This window comes from Melopsittacus undulatus, chromosome 7, assembly GCF_012275295.1.
Source record: "Melopsittacus undulatus isolate bMelUnd1 chromosome 7, bMelUnd1.mat.Z, whole genome shotgun sequence".
Taxonomy (NCBI): Eukaryota; Metazoa; Chordata; class Aves; order Psittaciformes; family Psittaculidae; genus Melopsittacus; species Melopsittacus undulatus.
Window position 1 is genome coordinate 11,295,656 of NC_047533.1, and position 16,518 is coordinate 11,312,173.

General features: G+C 38.8%; 1 protein-coding gene across 2 annotated transcripts in view; it reads left to right on the top strand.

The window, feature by feature from the left end:
• ABLIM2 (actin binding LIM protein family member 2) overlaps positions 1-16,518 on the top strand; it is a 135,621-nt gene that overhangs the window by 65,733 nt on the left and 53,370 nt on the right. For both annotated transcript variants that reach the window (XM_034064919.1, XM_034064920.1), the window contains exons 6-7: positions 7-100; positions 14,814-14,901. In XM_034064919.1, the coding sequence (XP_033920810.1) occupies positions 7-100; positions 14,814-14,901 (182 nt within the window). The remainder of the gene's footprint in view (positions 1-6; positions 101-14,813; positions 14,902-16,518) is intronic.

A 16,518-nucleotide genomic window follows, 5' to 3' on the forward strand; every position in this document is an offset into this window, starting at 1 on the left:
CCCTAGGGATGGTGTTCCATATTGCGAAACGGACTATCATGCAAAGTTTGGGATCAGATGTGACAATTGTGAAAAGTATATCACAGGCAGAGTGCTTGAGGTAAGGAGAACCTGTCATTCAAAAATATCTCAGAGTGTACAAAGAGACTTGCTCTTTTTGTTGTAGTTGTATGCTTACAAGTGAGTGTTAATGCAACAGTTTAATGTTACTTTATAGAGTACTAGGAACTTCTGTAATTCTCTTTTGTTTCTTCTGTTAATGATTTTGCAATGCATGAACTCTGTAAATGGATGTTTGTGGTGCTGGAGAATGTTCAAGTAGCAGAAGTAGTAAGTGAATGGGTTATTGGGCACATTTTAATACTTACACTAAATTCCTTTGCACTTTCTGCTTTTTGATTCTGTTTTATGTTCCCAGAGTTATGATGAAGCTGTTTTAAAACTAAAATGAATCATTTGAGATGTATTTTTGCACCCAGAAATTAATACATTCTTTCAATCTGAATAGAATTTATCTTTGCATCTAATTGTATTGTTATCCTATTTTCACTGATTATCCAGTTTTACTTTTTGCCTTTTCCTGCATTTTGTGAAGCTTTATCAATAGTTAGGAAGGGGTTCCTCAGGTCACGCAGTTCACTTCTTTCTCTTCCTCAGTTAAGAAAGCCTGGAGGAGTCCTGAAGGACTTCCATAAGAAAAAAATCTGATGGGAGTCATACAAAGACTTAACTATCCAAATGGTTGACACTTACAGCTAGGTAGACACTAAGAAGCAACTGGAAGGAAACGATGAGTCCATGGTAGATGGCATGATACAGCGTTAGGGTTAGGCGTGGGAAGCTTTTCCATTATCAAATGTTTTTACAGACATCTCAGAATGGTGACATCTCAGAGTGTAAAGGCAGCTTTCACAAGTGGGAGAGGCAAAAGAGGAGAAAGCATTTAAAAAATATCAGAAATGTCAGAGGTGACCAGTGGAAACTGCTATAAGTTTTCAGAGATGTAAGCCTTTGACAGTGAAGGAAAGGTCGTAAGAGAGGGTGGGCTTTGGAGGTGAAGCCAGTTAACTTACATTCATTGCAATAAGGAAGACAGCTGAATGGAGAAGCAAGAGTGTCATGGTTAAAGCTATAGAAAATGAGCGGTGTACTTTTTCACAGCAGGCTACAGGGAGTGATTAAGACTGGAGAACAGAAGCTCCAATTTCTGTACTGATTCTTTTAGCTTCACAATAGTGTGTTTTTCTGTCCCATTTTTGCCTTGAAATATCTGTATTAAAATACGTTTTTGTTTGCTAATATTTTACCCACAGTATGGCTAAACAATAGCGTGTGGGTTGAAGTGTTTAAGACTGGGTCCTTACTGGCTCTGTGGATGATGACAGGAAAAAAAAAATAAAAATATTTGCACAGCAGCAGTACTGAGTTGGATTTGTGGGACCCGGGGGCACATGTGTCTATACCTGTTTCTTCTAACTGCTTGGTGAGAGCATACTGAACAGGAGGAGAGTTCCCTGTTTTGATTATAAATGGACCAGCAACAAACTTGAGAAAAGTTGATTCTTTAAAGCTGTAGTAGGAATTTTACCATGACTGATTACATATGTCTTTGTAGTTCTAAGTGATGGTTTTGGTTAGTGCATGTATATGTCCACCTCCTCTCCCCTTCCCCAGTGTTATTTTGATGCCAGTGCTGTCGCACTGATTTTCTTTTCTTTGGTACTGATGCAGGCTTGGAGCAACTTTGATTGAAGTCTGTGGCATTTAGCTGTGGAAAAACACTGATGCAAGATTCTGAACCTTTTTTAGCAAAACATGAGGAGAAAGGACTTTCAGAATTTGTAAAAGCACAGCAGTGTCAGACACTATCACTGATGGGCAGGAAAGCTAGGCTGAAGCTAGTATGAAGCAGGCAATAGATCTGAACAGGTACAATGTTATTTAGTGTCTGGAGGCTTGTTAGAGTAACCTAGAAACTTTATGGTGTATAATCTTCTTTCCATAAGATTGTATAAAGCAATTTTAGTTTGTGTGCAACAAAACTGATGAAGCTTGAGTACAAGTGCATGTGTGTGTCCTAGCATTCCACTGTCACAGGAGGTCCTGTGCCTCATGACGTCTCCCAAAATACTTGCTCCCATCCCTTCTGCTTCCCAATGAAATATCTCAAGACCTTTCTTTACATTCCCACTGCCTGTTTTTATGGTCAGGGGATGACACTCTGCATGGTGATCAGCCTGTGATTTCCATGAGCCTTTTGACTTCTTTAATGGATCACTTTAATGGCCATTGAGTTTCAGTGTTTGCCATGGAGAGCAGTCAGGTGAGGAGGTAGTGCACATCTCATTTCATTAGGAAGATAGACCAAAAGTCATGACCTAAGCAAACAGATTTGAAAGAACACAGAAACCATATCCGTAGCTAACGTGGTTAAATCATTTGTTGTTCGTCTGCAACAGATGGACCTGTTCAAAAGGCTTGCAGTTGAGGCTGATCTCTTCCGTCTGTCTGGTATCAAGATCAGTGTGTGTTTGTCGCTTGTTGATATGTTTGTAATTCTCCTGGTCATGAAGACAGAAAGAAAGTAAAAAGTAGCCATACCTGTTTTTCATTATAGGATGTGATTTTTGTGGAATTGTTTGGAATCCTGAAGCATTTTTCAAAACTTCAATATTTCTTTTTACCATGTTGAAAATAATCTGAAGATACACAAAAAAAATAGGGCAAATTGCTATTAAAGTGGGAGAAAATCTTGACAGCAGTGCTTATTAAGCAGAGGAATAGTTTCCCAAGGGAGCTGCTGGAAGCTATCACTTAGTAATAAAATGAGATTGGACAAGACACTGGAAAATCTACGTTAGGAAACAGTCCTGCAGTGACAAAGGGAGGGACTATATGAGCTAATAGGATTTTTTCCATCTCTGATTTCTGTGATAATGTCAGGATGACAGCTGCTTCCACGATTATTGTGTGCCCAGATTTTATAATATTATCTCCCTTTCCAACACTTGCTCATTTTAAGTGTTTATTCAACAGAGGAGGAGGAAGAAGTCAATTAGTGTGAGTTACTGATAACTTATAAAAATATAGCTGGTTTTGTAGGTTGCCAGCCAAATACAATGATGATTTACTTAAATTGATCCTTCAGTCCAGTTTGTTAGGGCCAGATTCATTCCATGTAATAAATGAGCTTAAACCCAGGATAGCTCTGTTTAGAATTCCTTTCTTGTTTCTTTCTTCCCTTCCAGTCCACCTTGGCTTAGTCCCAGTCTCCCAGGGAACTTGTACTGGAAAAGCTACAAAAGGGGCTGAGCAGCTAATTTACGAAAACCATAAATTCTTCTTTTGCTTTCAAAGGCAACAGTTTTGCTGTTCTTTTATAAAACCGCTGCCCACCAATGCTTTTATGGGCAACGTTCACTTTGCTCAGGAAGCATGCAGAGCACTGTTCAATGCAGCGTCAGTCCTCTCCTAGGAATTGCTATGTTTTATCCCTGACCATACATGTTGATAAACCTGCCAATTTAAATGGGGATCAAGAGGTGTCCGGAGTTTATAGTTTGACTAAAAATGCTGTGTGACTGAAAACCTTTAGGGAGAAAAAGGTTTCTTTTTAGTGCTTATGCTATAGCTCTGTTGCCAATCCAGTAATAGCTAAAAACAGACAATAACACAGAAAATAAACCCATTTTAAAATAACAATCTGATGATTTTTATAACCAGCCATCTCCCTTTTGTCATGTTGCAATCTATTTATCTGTTTGGCACTAAAAATACATTTTCCTCTCTTTCTCTATCACAAGCACTTATTTATCAATTAAAATCTGAACTTGCGCTAATGAGCATGTCATAAAAATAGACAAAATAAGTGTACTTGCCTTTTTTATCTAAAAATATACTGTATTTCACATCTAATTCAGAGCCTGATACAAATCCTTTTCAATCAAGAAAACCCTTCCCGTTTATTTCATGATTTTTAGTCAGTCTTCTAGCTGTGTTTTGCTCAGAGGAAGCAGAGGTGGGTTGCCTACCTCCCAGTCCTTCCCACACAACAGGCTATGCAGAGGCTTGGAAGGCTGTTGTGTAGAGGAGCTATGTGACTCTTCCTGATGCCCTCTCCTGGGGAGCATGCCTGTTTCCTTAACATCCAGTATTTAGAAACTTTAATTCAGTTCTGGCACCTCTATTTTAAAATAGCCTGTGCATGGTTACTAATTCTTTGGATACAGTTTGATTTTTAGCTTTTTTGATCTCCTCCCTTTTAATCAATGAACTCCAAGGATAATGTATAGAGAACAACCTTAGTTTCTCTCAATTTTCGTTTTTGAAACACTGAATGAACCAAATTCTCCTCTGCTTGTAAATCATAGACTCATAGAATAGTTTGGGTTGGAAGGGGTCTTCAAAGGTCATCTAGTCCAACCCCCCTGCAAAGAGCAGGGACACCTTCAACTAATCAGGTTGTCCAGAACTACATTCATCCTGGCCTTAAATATCTTCAGGGATGGTGAATCCACCACCTCTTTGGGCAATGTGTGCCCGTGTTTCAGTGTCATCATTGTAAAAGACTTTTCCTCACATCCAGCTTGAATCTCCCTTCTTAGTTAAAAACCATTACCCATGAAAAAAATAAAGTCAGCCCCAGGCTCTTCTGGTGATGCTGGTGGACATTCTCACCATATGTTGCTAGCTGGAACCACCTTCTGTCAGTGTGCATGAGCACTGTACACCAGATGATGTCTCACTACCACCTTGTGCAGCTGGAGTAACCTCTTCCACTGTTTCCAAATTACTTTCTCTGGTATATCTTGCACTGAATGTGTTTTTTTTTCCTGTGATTTCATTGATATTGACACCCCATAGCAAGATATGAGCTGGGGGGTGTTTCCCTTTATCTGCTGTTTCAGCTGATGTTTTCCTATATTGTTGAAGGAAGCTTTCATACCCAAAGAAAACCTTCTGGGGTGTTTTGATGGCAAATGCAGTATATGCTGTAAGGGGATCAACTGTGATTGTTTGGATAGGCATCTACAGCCCAGCAATTGCAAGGCTGAGCTGCCTCACAGAAGGTCTCTATGACCAGCTGTACTGGTAGCTTATGAACAAGCTAGATCTTCACTGCTACTAGCCATTGTTCTGAATTTCATGTGAATAAAAGTTGACAGTGGAGCACACTGGAAGTTATGCTTTTGGAAGGGTCTTTGGGGGCTTATTTACATATAACCCAACTGCTTCTGTAAGCACTGAGGGGTATTTTCAGTACTTGGTTAGACTTCTATCTTCAACTGTCCCATGATTTACACCTGCATGGCTGTGATGTAAATGTGTTTCACAAGTGGTGATTTCACTTATTGAACGTAAGGGTGAGTTCCATTGCTGTGTTTGACATCCTAACATGGCAGCATGGCACTCAGTATATGTGGGGGAAATAAGGGTTGACATTTTTATGGATTATATATATGTTAAATGTCTAGCAAAGTATAATCAATAAATCTTTTTAAAATCTATTAGTCATGAGTATACGCTACCTTAAAATAAAGGAACAAGCGCGGTAGGCATTAGGCAGGAATGAGACTAGAAAAGACAATAATTTATATGTCAAATGCCATTTATAACTCAGTGACTTATTAATTAAAAATTAATCTTTTTGAATGTGTGTTTTGCTTTGCCCGAGGCCTAAGTCAGTTTTGTTTGTAGTCACATCTGCTTTGTAAATCAATTCCTTTTCCCTTTATGAAAGTCTCAGTATAGCAGAGAGACGAGACTAATTCTTTATAGCAGGGTGTACCAGTTTCTGCCTGCAGTGTGGAAGAATGGTTCATTCTGAAATGTCTGTTACCCTGCTGTTTCACTAACAACAAAACCTAGTGATGTGTGAAAGGTACTTGAGCAGCAGCTTATAATGTAGGCATTAATACTGAAACATGCAATAAAAGCGGCTCCGTCTGTAAGTACGAAGGGTTTCCTGTAACATGGGCAGCCATGTGAAGATTGTCAGAGCAGCAAAAGGATCCAAGTGTCAGTGCTAGTCTTCAGTTAGAAACTGCTCTCTACACCAGTTTTTCTCCTATCATGAGAGAAGAAGGAAAGAGACACATCTAAATAAACCGGCATTAGCTCTTGCAAAAGGAAACCATCTAAGGTAGGAAACATTAACTAGCACTTTTAATGCATAGTATTTGCTGGGATTCAAGGCATTTTGCAGCTTGAGAACAGTCTCTGTTTCAGTGCTGCTTGCATTCATCTGGGGCTACTGGTTTGCAAAAGCAGGTTGATCATCAGTGCAGAGTATCTGAACTTGGCTGGGTATTAATTGACAGTTGACTGTGACTTTCTGCTTTAAAACAAGCATCATTAAAAATACTGTCAACAAGCATATAAATAGCAATGCAAATGTTTTTGACCGTAGATTTTAGCCTTTTCTGTAAGTACAATTATATTGTTTTAGATACAGTCCTCTTTATCCCACCCTCATCCTTTCCTACCCCAGAAAGATATAGAACTACACCTATGTATATTTATTACCTGAACTATTAAAAACAATTAGGAAAAAAAAGTGCATATTGAAAGAAACTGTTTGCACAGTTTTTACTCTATAAGTCAGTTTTTATGTTTATTGAAGAAGAGCACTGAGTAGCATTTGGTGATATCTTAAGCCTGTTGTATGTTTACCAAAGTAAGGGATTCTGAAAACTATTTCTGAATAATACAAAAGAGAAGTTCAGAATTTGAACTTCTGGTTCATAGAGAATAAAGAATGACTATTGCAGCATTTGTGGGGGTTTTTGTTTCAGTTGCTTGCTTGCTTTTCTGTTGAGGATTTCTCTCATATATATGGAGGAAGTCCCCCGTAGTGCTGCTGTGCATTTGTGCCTGTGTGGGTCTATATGTGTTAGAGTTTTTGTGCAGTTAGATGCTTGAGCTGGACAGATCAGTGCATGGTGTCCACTGCCTTCTCAAATGATGCAAAAATATAATATCAGTTACCTATCTTAAACTATCTCAATTAATTAATTAAAGCATCAGACCAGTGATTCCCATAGTCACCTTGATACCTTCTGAGCCTCAGACACAAACAGCTTACAGTATGTCCATTACAATGCCTCTCTAAGCAATGTGTTGCTGTGGGGATTCGTTATTATCTAGTCCTATTTGTCAGCATTTGAATATTTTGACAATGTAAATGTTGCACTTTTTGGATGTCTTCAGTTCCTCATCACATTGCTTTGTATAATTTCTTTAATTTCTGGTGATGTGACTCACACCTGGTGTGCATTGTGATCAGAAAAGCCACTGCTCTGCAGTGCCCTGTACCTACCGACCCACGATACAGCCAACAACATGGGTGCCTCCTCCAGCTCTCTCCTGTAACCATGACAGTGATGCAGCAATAAGTGCACTTAGTGACCATTGCCTTTGTGTGGAAAGTATCTCCAGAATGCTCTTGCCACTGTGACAACAGTTCAGTGTGTCTGCAGTAGCAGGAAAGCAGTTTTATTTCTTGTATCTTTAAGAGGTTTTGTCATGCCAATCTTCAGATTTTTTTTGTGCTGCTTCAGATTTCTTTTTCCACCCTTAAAGTAAGAACTTCTGAATAGTACCTTGAACTTGAAATGCGTGGATGAGTCTGAAAGTAACAACTTTCTACTTCCAAGAAGGACTATTAGTATCAGTTCTGCATGACAGCACCATCTCTGGACCCAGCTAAATTTGAGGTTATTAAATATCAGGCCTTATTCAGGCACAGAATGAAGGACAGCTTCTGTCCTTGGATGTCTGCAGCCTGGATCACTACAACCAGTGCTGGCTTCATCTGATAAATCATACATTCCCTCCCGGGCTGTTCAGTGTTGGTTGCAGCTTCATTCCTCCCATCTGAAATGTGTGGGCTAAATGCACAGCTGTGAAGTTGAAGATAAAGGAGAACATGTCTGCAAGTCATCTTTCTCCTTCTGCACTCCCTTTCCCCTGTCAAGGGATGGCAGACGTGAGAGCCAGCTGCAGCTTGTCTTGGCCTGTAAGAGTGTTTTAAGGAGTGGAAGAGGCAAGTGGAAAAGAAGGAAGTAGATCATTGAGCAAATAGAAAAAAGCCTCTTCCAGTGTCAGTGGGTGGCAAGAAAGATTTGCAGAGCTGAGAAGAAAAAGACAACAATGGCAGATCACTCATTGCATAGCAAATGCAACTGAGTGCAAAATCAGTGATTTTAGGCATAACAGACCATTCTGGTTTACAAGACCAGGTACAGGATTCTGTAGAAAAAGCACGCTATTGGCTTTTTCTAACTTTTGCCTGACTCTGCAGCAGGGCTGAATTTGCTCCTGAGTCAGAACTTGTTTGCAGATGTTACAGAATAGAATTACAGCTGTAACAGTATTGAATTTTCTCTCTGTTCCTTCTTTTTCTCAGTTATTCCCTTTAGGATTTTAATGTGTTTGTGGTTTTTTGGGTTTTGGGGTTTTCTTTATTTCTTCCACAAGCATTAGAAAATTCTCTCTCAGAGCCCAGTTACTATCGCTCCGAGATAAATGTCCCTGTTGGTACATTTGATCTGCAGTTTATACCTGGAAGAATAAAGAGTGTGTGGGAGGCAGTAAAAAATGACTCAGATGTGGGTGGGAAGTCTCAAGGCACTGCAAAGTACAGAGGGATGAGCCAGAACCAAGACAATATGAAGTAACTGTACATGAGGGGCAGCTGAAGCTGTAAGTAATGCTGCAGGTGTGTGTATTGAACATTTCACATGATTGTTTCTTGGCATCTAGTAAGATGATAAATGAATCCAGTATGGAGAAGATGAGGAGAAGGATTAATTCAAAACATTACATTTGCACTGGTGTAAACCCCATTGAATATGGTTCATTTGCCCTGGCACGCTGCTGAAGTGACTCAATGGTGAGTCAGGTCTACTGTGACTAAGGGAATTAGTAAAAGTTTTCCTCCACATAATTGTCTCTATATCCCCTGGGTCTCACACTTTTCTCTCCCCAGTACTGTTGTTTTATCATAAGTGATAGTATTTTGCCAGATACCTCTGCCATGATCCTGTTGCCTGTCTCTTCATACCCAGTAGATAACATGACAGCTGTTTACTAACTTAACCATTATTGTATACAACTGTTACTGAGTACCGAGTAATCCTTCAAGTTCTTCTGTAATATATGCAAAATGCTGACTTTGCTAGAAACGTGGTGCAGATTTTATGTGGTTACACTTAAGTCTGGTAACTGAGCAGAATATTTTACTTCAAGCAAAAAAGGTCATCTGATTTTCTGAATATCATCACTCTAATTTGAAAATACCCCATAGAACACAGCTTATGGAGCCAGTATAGTCCACATAATATGCCACTCTGTGGATGCAATGGCAGAGTTATGAGTGTGTAAGGATAACTAAACACTGGAGCAATCTTCTCAGAGATCGTGGAATCTCTATCCTTGGAGTTTTCCAATATCTTACAGGACACATTCCTGAGCAGACTGATTGGACTGAATATCAACCCTGCTCTGAGCAGGAGGTTGGATTAGATGACCTCCTGAGGTCCTTTGCAACCTGAATTATTCCATCATTCTGCGGTGAACTTGCAGAATTCCTGACTTTAAACTGAATTGTGTTTCTACTATTAGCTGTATTGTGAAGTGCACGTGAAGAATTCACAGTGTGTTCGAATTAATGAATGGATGAGAATGCCTATGTGAGTGAAAATTATTCAGGAAATATTTATTGTCTTATTGAAGTTTTAAACTTCTACCCATCAGAACAGTACTTAAGTATTTTTCCCCTTCCCATCCCAAATAATAACTCCCTTCCACTTAGACAGCAGCAGTCAAGTCCTGGGTCTTTCATAAGAGCTTTAGTCATTCATTTCAGGGTGAGAAGCTGCCTGGTTGAAAGGCTTATTGATTGTCAGCAGGTTTTTGCTTTATTCTGTTTCCATTTGCTAGAACAGGTGGTTGTTTGGTGATGACCCAATTCTCCAACAGATTTGTTCCGTGCAGAAAGCTTTGGACTAAGAATGCACATGCTTCTGTGGGCTTTGTTTCTGGGTCATGCAACTACACCATGCCTTGACATACCAGCAGGCTCAGTGTTTTGTAGACTGACTTCCATTATCTTTGCTCAGCATAAGATATAGTTAGGACTTCATTTGAAGATTTTACAGTATGAGGAGAGCAGGACTTGGACCTATCTTAATAAATAACAGTCAGTGATAGTAACACACCTTAAAATGGAAAATATGCTTTGATATGATTGAATCATTGCAGCAGTGTAACCTTTTCTCACTTCCACATGCTATTTACTCCCAGCAGTACAAGATGTCAGTTACCACTGTGCATTTTGATAACAAGATAATTTTTTTTAAAGGCAAGATTACTGAAATCTTCATTCTCAGGAAATGACCCAATAGTTATGACTTTATTTAACACATTAGATGATTTTGTCTACTTTTTTTTCTTCCTCTATTAGCTACTTTACTGAATAATGCAGTGAGATAGGATGTACTTAGACTGTTGAGAGAGTAATGAGAAATCTTAAGTCTTCTTTCCAGGGCTCAGCTTGCGCTTTGAGTTTTAGGCTGCTCTGGTTCAGTCCCGCATGTGTCAATTCGTAAGCAGTTGTCACTCATCAACTGCATTAAAAAATTATGTCAGTCACCCTGATAGCAATGGCATGAGAGGCAAGACAAGCAATGTCATTGTGATAGAGTTACAATTTTTATACGTATCATCTTTTATAGATTCTGTCCTTTCATCAGTTAGTGCAGCCACAGCTAGAGAATGAGCAGAGGTTTTTGCTGAGCTGTCTGCAATAATGTAGTATCTTTTCCCTGTGTGATGACAGCTAATTTAAAACCCAACCTTAGCTAGTTAAGGTTGTTCCTTCCGGCATTAATTACTCTGGTTTTGCTAGTGTTGCATGTTTCTCAGGCATGGTATTCATACTGCTCGTCAGTTTAATAATGCCCCTTACTGTCTTCAAATTGTGCTTTAAATGATGTGATTAATATTTGTCACATCAGGTTCATTCTTCTTTCGTCTAGTTCAAGCATTGAAGTCATGAGAAATTAGAAAAGGTGGTTGTATGCATTTTGTTGTAGAATTTCCTGGTTCTAAGTGAAGGATGGATGTACTTGTTGTGCTGTGGGACAGGTAGCAACACTATAGTGGCCCCCATGCTTACAGCAAGGACTGCAGGGAGGTCCTCATTTCTGCTGGGAGAATGTTTCTCACATTGACCCAGCCCAGAAGGTTTTGCCTGCTGTACAGAGAAGATTTACCATTCAAAGCAGCCTTCATACCTAAAGGGAATGAAGTAATTAATAATAATTTGTCTCAGAGTGTTAAGGACTGTTTTGACTCGACTTTTAAACTACACGTCAAGACTTTGACTAGGTGGTTGTGAAAAGCTAGTATAGTCACTTGAAGAGAAATTAAACTTGGTGGTGTACTGTGTTGCGAAGGACATGCTTTGCTACTTGGGTTTGAGGAAATCTCAGTTGAGAATTAATCTTTAAATAGATCTTCACAATAATACTGTCATCACATCTGGATGCCTGGACACAAAGATCTGGTGCAGTCTTGAAGCAAATGTAAGATACTAAGAAGGTTTCTTACAATCTACCACTTGAACCTTGAAAGATCTCCCAGAGATGAATGTCGATTCTTCTGTGCTAAGTGTGTGTTGATATTTTATTAAGCACTGAGACAACAATCTGTCAAACTAAGCTTTCAAACTGTGCAAAGAAAAAGTAACCATATGGTTAGGAATTTGCTTGTGTTCTCTCACATCAATATAACCAAGAAAAGGAAAAATAACGAGACCATTATTGCAACAAAACTGAAAACGTAAAACAGTTGCTGCCATAAGTTTATAAAGTTTCTGTGTTCTGCTGGACCCTGTTCCCTGGACCCTCCTGTTCACCTAGGAGGTGAAGCCTCTGAAATAGTCTGAAGAGAGAGGGGAGAGGAGCACTGATGAAAGCCTCTGTGGTGTGTACCCAGGGGAGGTTATGATTCACATTCAGACCCAAAACACCCAGGTCATAGGTCTGAATATAATTTATGGTATATAATCTGGGTAACTGTATAAACATATCAGGGAATACTATTAGTTAATCCCTGCATTGATTCTCTAGCCTCAGGTTCAGCTATCACCTCTTATTTAGAAAGATGATGCAGTCTATGTTAAATACTTAAAGTGATGCAGAGTGCTGTGTCTTGTCTTCTGTGCTTTGGTTGGAAGAGCAAAATTAAAAACAATTAGAAGAGGGGAACAAAACCCATTTGGCAGCACTTAGAATTATATGAAAAGTTTGAGTATCTCCCATTTTAATTCAGGGGTAATTGGAGTTATCCTGGAATAAGCATCAGCAAAAGCAATCCCTACATCGTTCACCTTGTGTTTTTCTGTTATTGTATGTAAGTTGTAAAAGAAGTCTTTCTGTGCCATTCTACATCTCGTTGACATTAGCCACTATATGGAGTGAATTAAAATTATGTATTTGGTTGTAGTGTTAAATTTTGGGAAATAGATTTTATTCTGTGATGTATCCAGTTTCTGATATATCCAAACACATCTGTTCTGACAGTTTATTTCAGCAAAAGAGTAATCTAGTTCCCTCAGAAAGTGTTAGCCTGGAAACTGTATCAGCTGTGATAAATCAATTGAATTATTGATGCCGTGCATTGTGTTAGCATTGCTTGTGCAGTGCAAATCTTCCAAGGGAAATGATATTTTCAGATTGATATTCCAAACCTGTGTTTGTCTGGTGATTGTTAAATACCCTTCTGTGCTTAACCACCTGCACTCAGGCAAGCAGTTTTAAACTCAAGGTTTAAGCCCAGTAGTAATACCTCATGGTCTGATGCTTTAAGGTGTCAATGCAGTAGTGACCATCTTCCACATCTAAAGCTGCAGAAATCACTCAGCAGTTTGTACAAATTACACCATAACAAAAAGAGTGAACTAGAAGAAAGCTGATTTCAAAATGGCAATTCTGATGTGATGTGTCAGTCTTCCTTATAGCTGATTTAAAATACAGCAACAGGTTTCAGGGTTGTATCAAGTTAACACTGATGAAGTAAACCCAGACGTTCTATAACCAAAATTTACCATACTCTTCTGTCTGATGTTGTGAACAGCAAAATATCCTCCAGACACAGATGTTGTTCTTCGGTATAAATACCTCTGAAAGCTTTGACAGTCAATAAAAAAGAGTAACACACACCATCCCTGTAGTAACAGTGTTAAATTTCTAGAAGGAGAATGTACATATTTACACACTGAAGACAGAGGGGCAATACTTAATAGTAATTTCTTAAAGGCACATGCGATCCCAGAAGCATTTGTAACTTTTTTTCAGATAAACAGGTAGTGAGATATTCTACATGGATCAAAAATTGCTTATTTTTAACTCCAGGAGAATTTCTGTTGAAGTCAGATTTAGCTTAAACTTTAAGTTAAACTTAGTTTAACTTAGCTGTAAATTTTAGACTTCCTTAATCACCTGGCTTTTGTTGATAAATAGAAGTGGCATTGACTTTAATTCACCTAAACCATGGCCATCCTATCTAGCACAGAATACTGTGAGGTCAGAAGAGGAGATGCCAAGGTTTCAGTTATATAGGGTTTTGAAGAATGAGGGCTGTGGGAGCATGCACAAGAGCCAGCTTTGGGCTGTTGAACTCTTTTCTGTGGGTGTCATCTGAAAGATGAGGTAGGGGTGCAATTTGGAGGGGCTGGGCCTGCATTGTTCATTTAGAAAAGCACTGAATGCTATTTTTGTCACTGGCTCAAGCCAACATTGCCTTGCGATGCTGCTCTCCTTGCCTGTGGGAACCAGAGCTAACAATTTTACCCACAGTCAGCCATAGGACTGAATTTTGGCCAAGCTACAAAAACTGAACTTTGCATAAATACCTTGATCCAATAATCTTTTTTGTCTGATAATCATTTGAGGTTAACTTCAGCCCTGTCTGTGTGACGTGTTCTGACAGAGACAAACCCTTGTTCCTATGTAGCAGGTAGACGTTTCCTCTTAAGAAACACATAGAGGTCAGTGAAACAGTTTAAATTAATAGAGTTATAAAGCAATTTGAAATTCAAATTTATGAAAATTGATGAGTTGCTAAGGTGTTCTGAGCAAATTTAGGGCTCAGTCCTATTCTCATTCTAATCACTGAAAATGGTGGTATTAAGTTATGTGAATTAATCTCAGAACAACTGACAAAGCTCTGGCTTGTCTGTGCAAGGGACTTAGTGCCCAGAGCCCAGAAGTGTCAAGGCACACCACACACACTCCTCATGGAAACCCTTTAGTAGACGGTAGCTGCAAGACACTTTCTAAGCAGCTATGAGCATTCCTTCCACAAGGTGGTTCTTGCTGTACATTGAGATTCTGTGTTCAATGGGGTCATAAACATAGAGTTTGGCTGCAGATCCATGCTCAAGGTTATGTCCTCCCAACTTCCTTGCTCAGGTGAGACCTAAGTTGCCTTGGACTTGGTGCACACGACGGTTGTTTACAGGGAATAAGTTTTTGCTATATAAAATCGTTTTCATTCTGTAAATTCAGAGACTTAACTATTGCACATTAAATTTTGTTTTGTGTGGGCAAAACCATTATTTCATTTTATGTCATGAATTGTCTATAATAAAAAATAGGCATTGTGGTTGTAGGAGATTGTTAAATTAATTGACATTAACTGATTTACTCTAATTAGTCATATTCTAGAGGATGAGAGAAAAACTCTTCATAGTGAAGACACTAAATTGATCAGTATGCTTAATCATCTGTACCTTTTTTCCGAAACAGGCAGGAGAAAAACATTATCACCCAACGTGTGCACGATGTGTCAGGTGCAATCAGATGTTTGCAGAAGGAGAAGAAATGTATCTTCAAGGTAAAAAACAAAACCAAACCGAAACCCAAAATGCAAACCACTTACACTTGGCAGCATGGCCCTCTTGCCCATACTCATTAGCATGGCTGAGCTGTCTTGCCCATATTCTCATTTCATAGCTACCAAAGAAAGTGAATAGTTCAATGTAAAAGCAAAACCAAACCATTTCTGCTTACTCACCTACTACTTCTTTCTCAGTTAAAATCCAATAGCAAGTGTGAATCACAGAAGGATGAGTGGTAACAGTTACTTCCTGCAGATGGAAGGGAAGTACTTGACAGTGAAGACTATTAAAATGTTCCATTTACTGAAAAAATGTGGGGTTTTCTACAGTGATAAATAGTCCAGATGAAGTTAACATGCATGTGGGCCATCAGGTTCCCTAATGCTGCTGTTGCAATCCTAAGACCAGTCCTGTACTCATCACCCATTTGGGTATGAGGAGAAAATCTGACAATCCTTACCTGAATTCCCCTCAGTCAGACCTGTGTCCTCAGAGAGTGAGGAAGAGGATGCCATGGAGCTGAAGCCCTTACCACGGAATATGTCTATACCTTACACAGCCATAAGCTTGCATAGGAGAAATTCAGTTTCTTGTCAGGGAATTTCAGTGGTAGTGGACAAGGGCTTGCACAATAATTCATTCAATGTGGGGAAAACAGTTAACGTAGGTATGAGATAAAATCTGTACTTCATATGCAGCAACTTTTAGCCATACTAAACTGATGAAATAAAATAGTGTCTACACAGTTAAATACAGGGTCAGACACCAAAGAAAATGAAAGCTTTTGCCTATGTCTTTGACTGGCGGTATCTTTTCAAAGGAAAACAGAAAAGAGAAGCTCAGTAGGATGTGAGAGCTGTAGGGCTGGTGTGTTATCCTAAAATCACATGCTTGTCCAGATCTGTATTACAACTTTGCAGTTGTCGAGTTTTCTAGAAACATACTTTGAAATAGTACATTAAGCTGGGCAAGTTAGACTTTATTTAAAACACAACAGTGGGCTCAGGAAAATCTAATTATAATTTAGTACGTTACTTAAAATGACAATTTTATTGTCACTTTGGTTTGCAACAAAACCTAGCTCATTAAAGGACATAATGATCCTTGTCTGTGCTCATGGATTCTCTCTCAGGAGCCAGAAAATGCTGTGGTTCTTCCAATTGCAAAGTAGTTAGCAGCACTAAAGTCCCGTGGGAAATCAGTGCTTTAAAAAAAGGTACCAAACTACAAATTTGATTCTAGATTTCAAACTCTCTGAAACTGGGTTGCAAATGAATCTCCTTTTAAAATTCAGTTTGTTGTAACAGTGGATATTTGTTAGGTTTTGTGCTGATTTTTAGTTACAATAATCACAAAGTATGCTCAGGTCCTGTTAATTTGGACCCTTCTTAATCACTTTATTTTCTGATGCATGAAACATTGTTACCAGCTTACTATCAAATACTTTTTATCTTCACATGAAGAGCAGTTTACATTTAACTTAATGAAAGATGTGTGATTAGGTATTTGAGCTGCCTTACTTGATATCTTAGATAAAAAAATGTTGAGACACAGGATTTTATTACTTGTTCTTCATCATCTTAATAAACTACGGTAAAGTTCCTTCAGATATT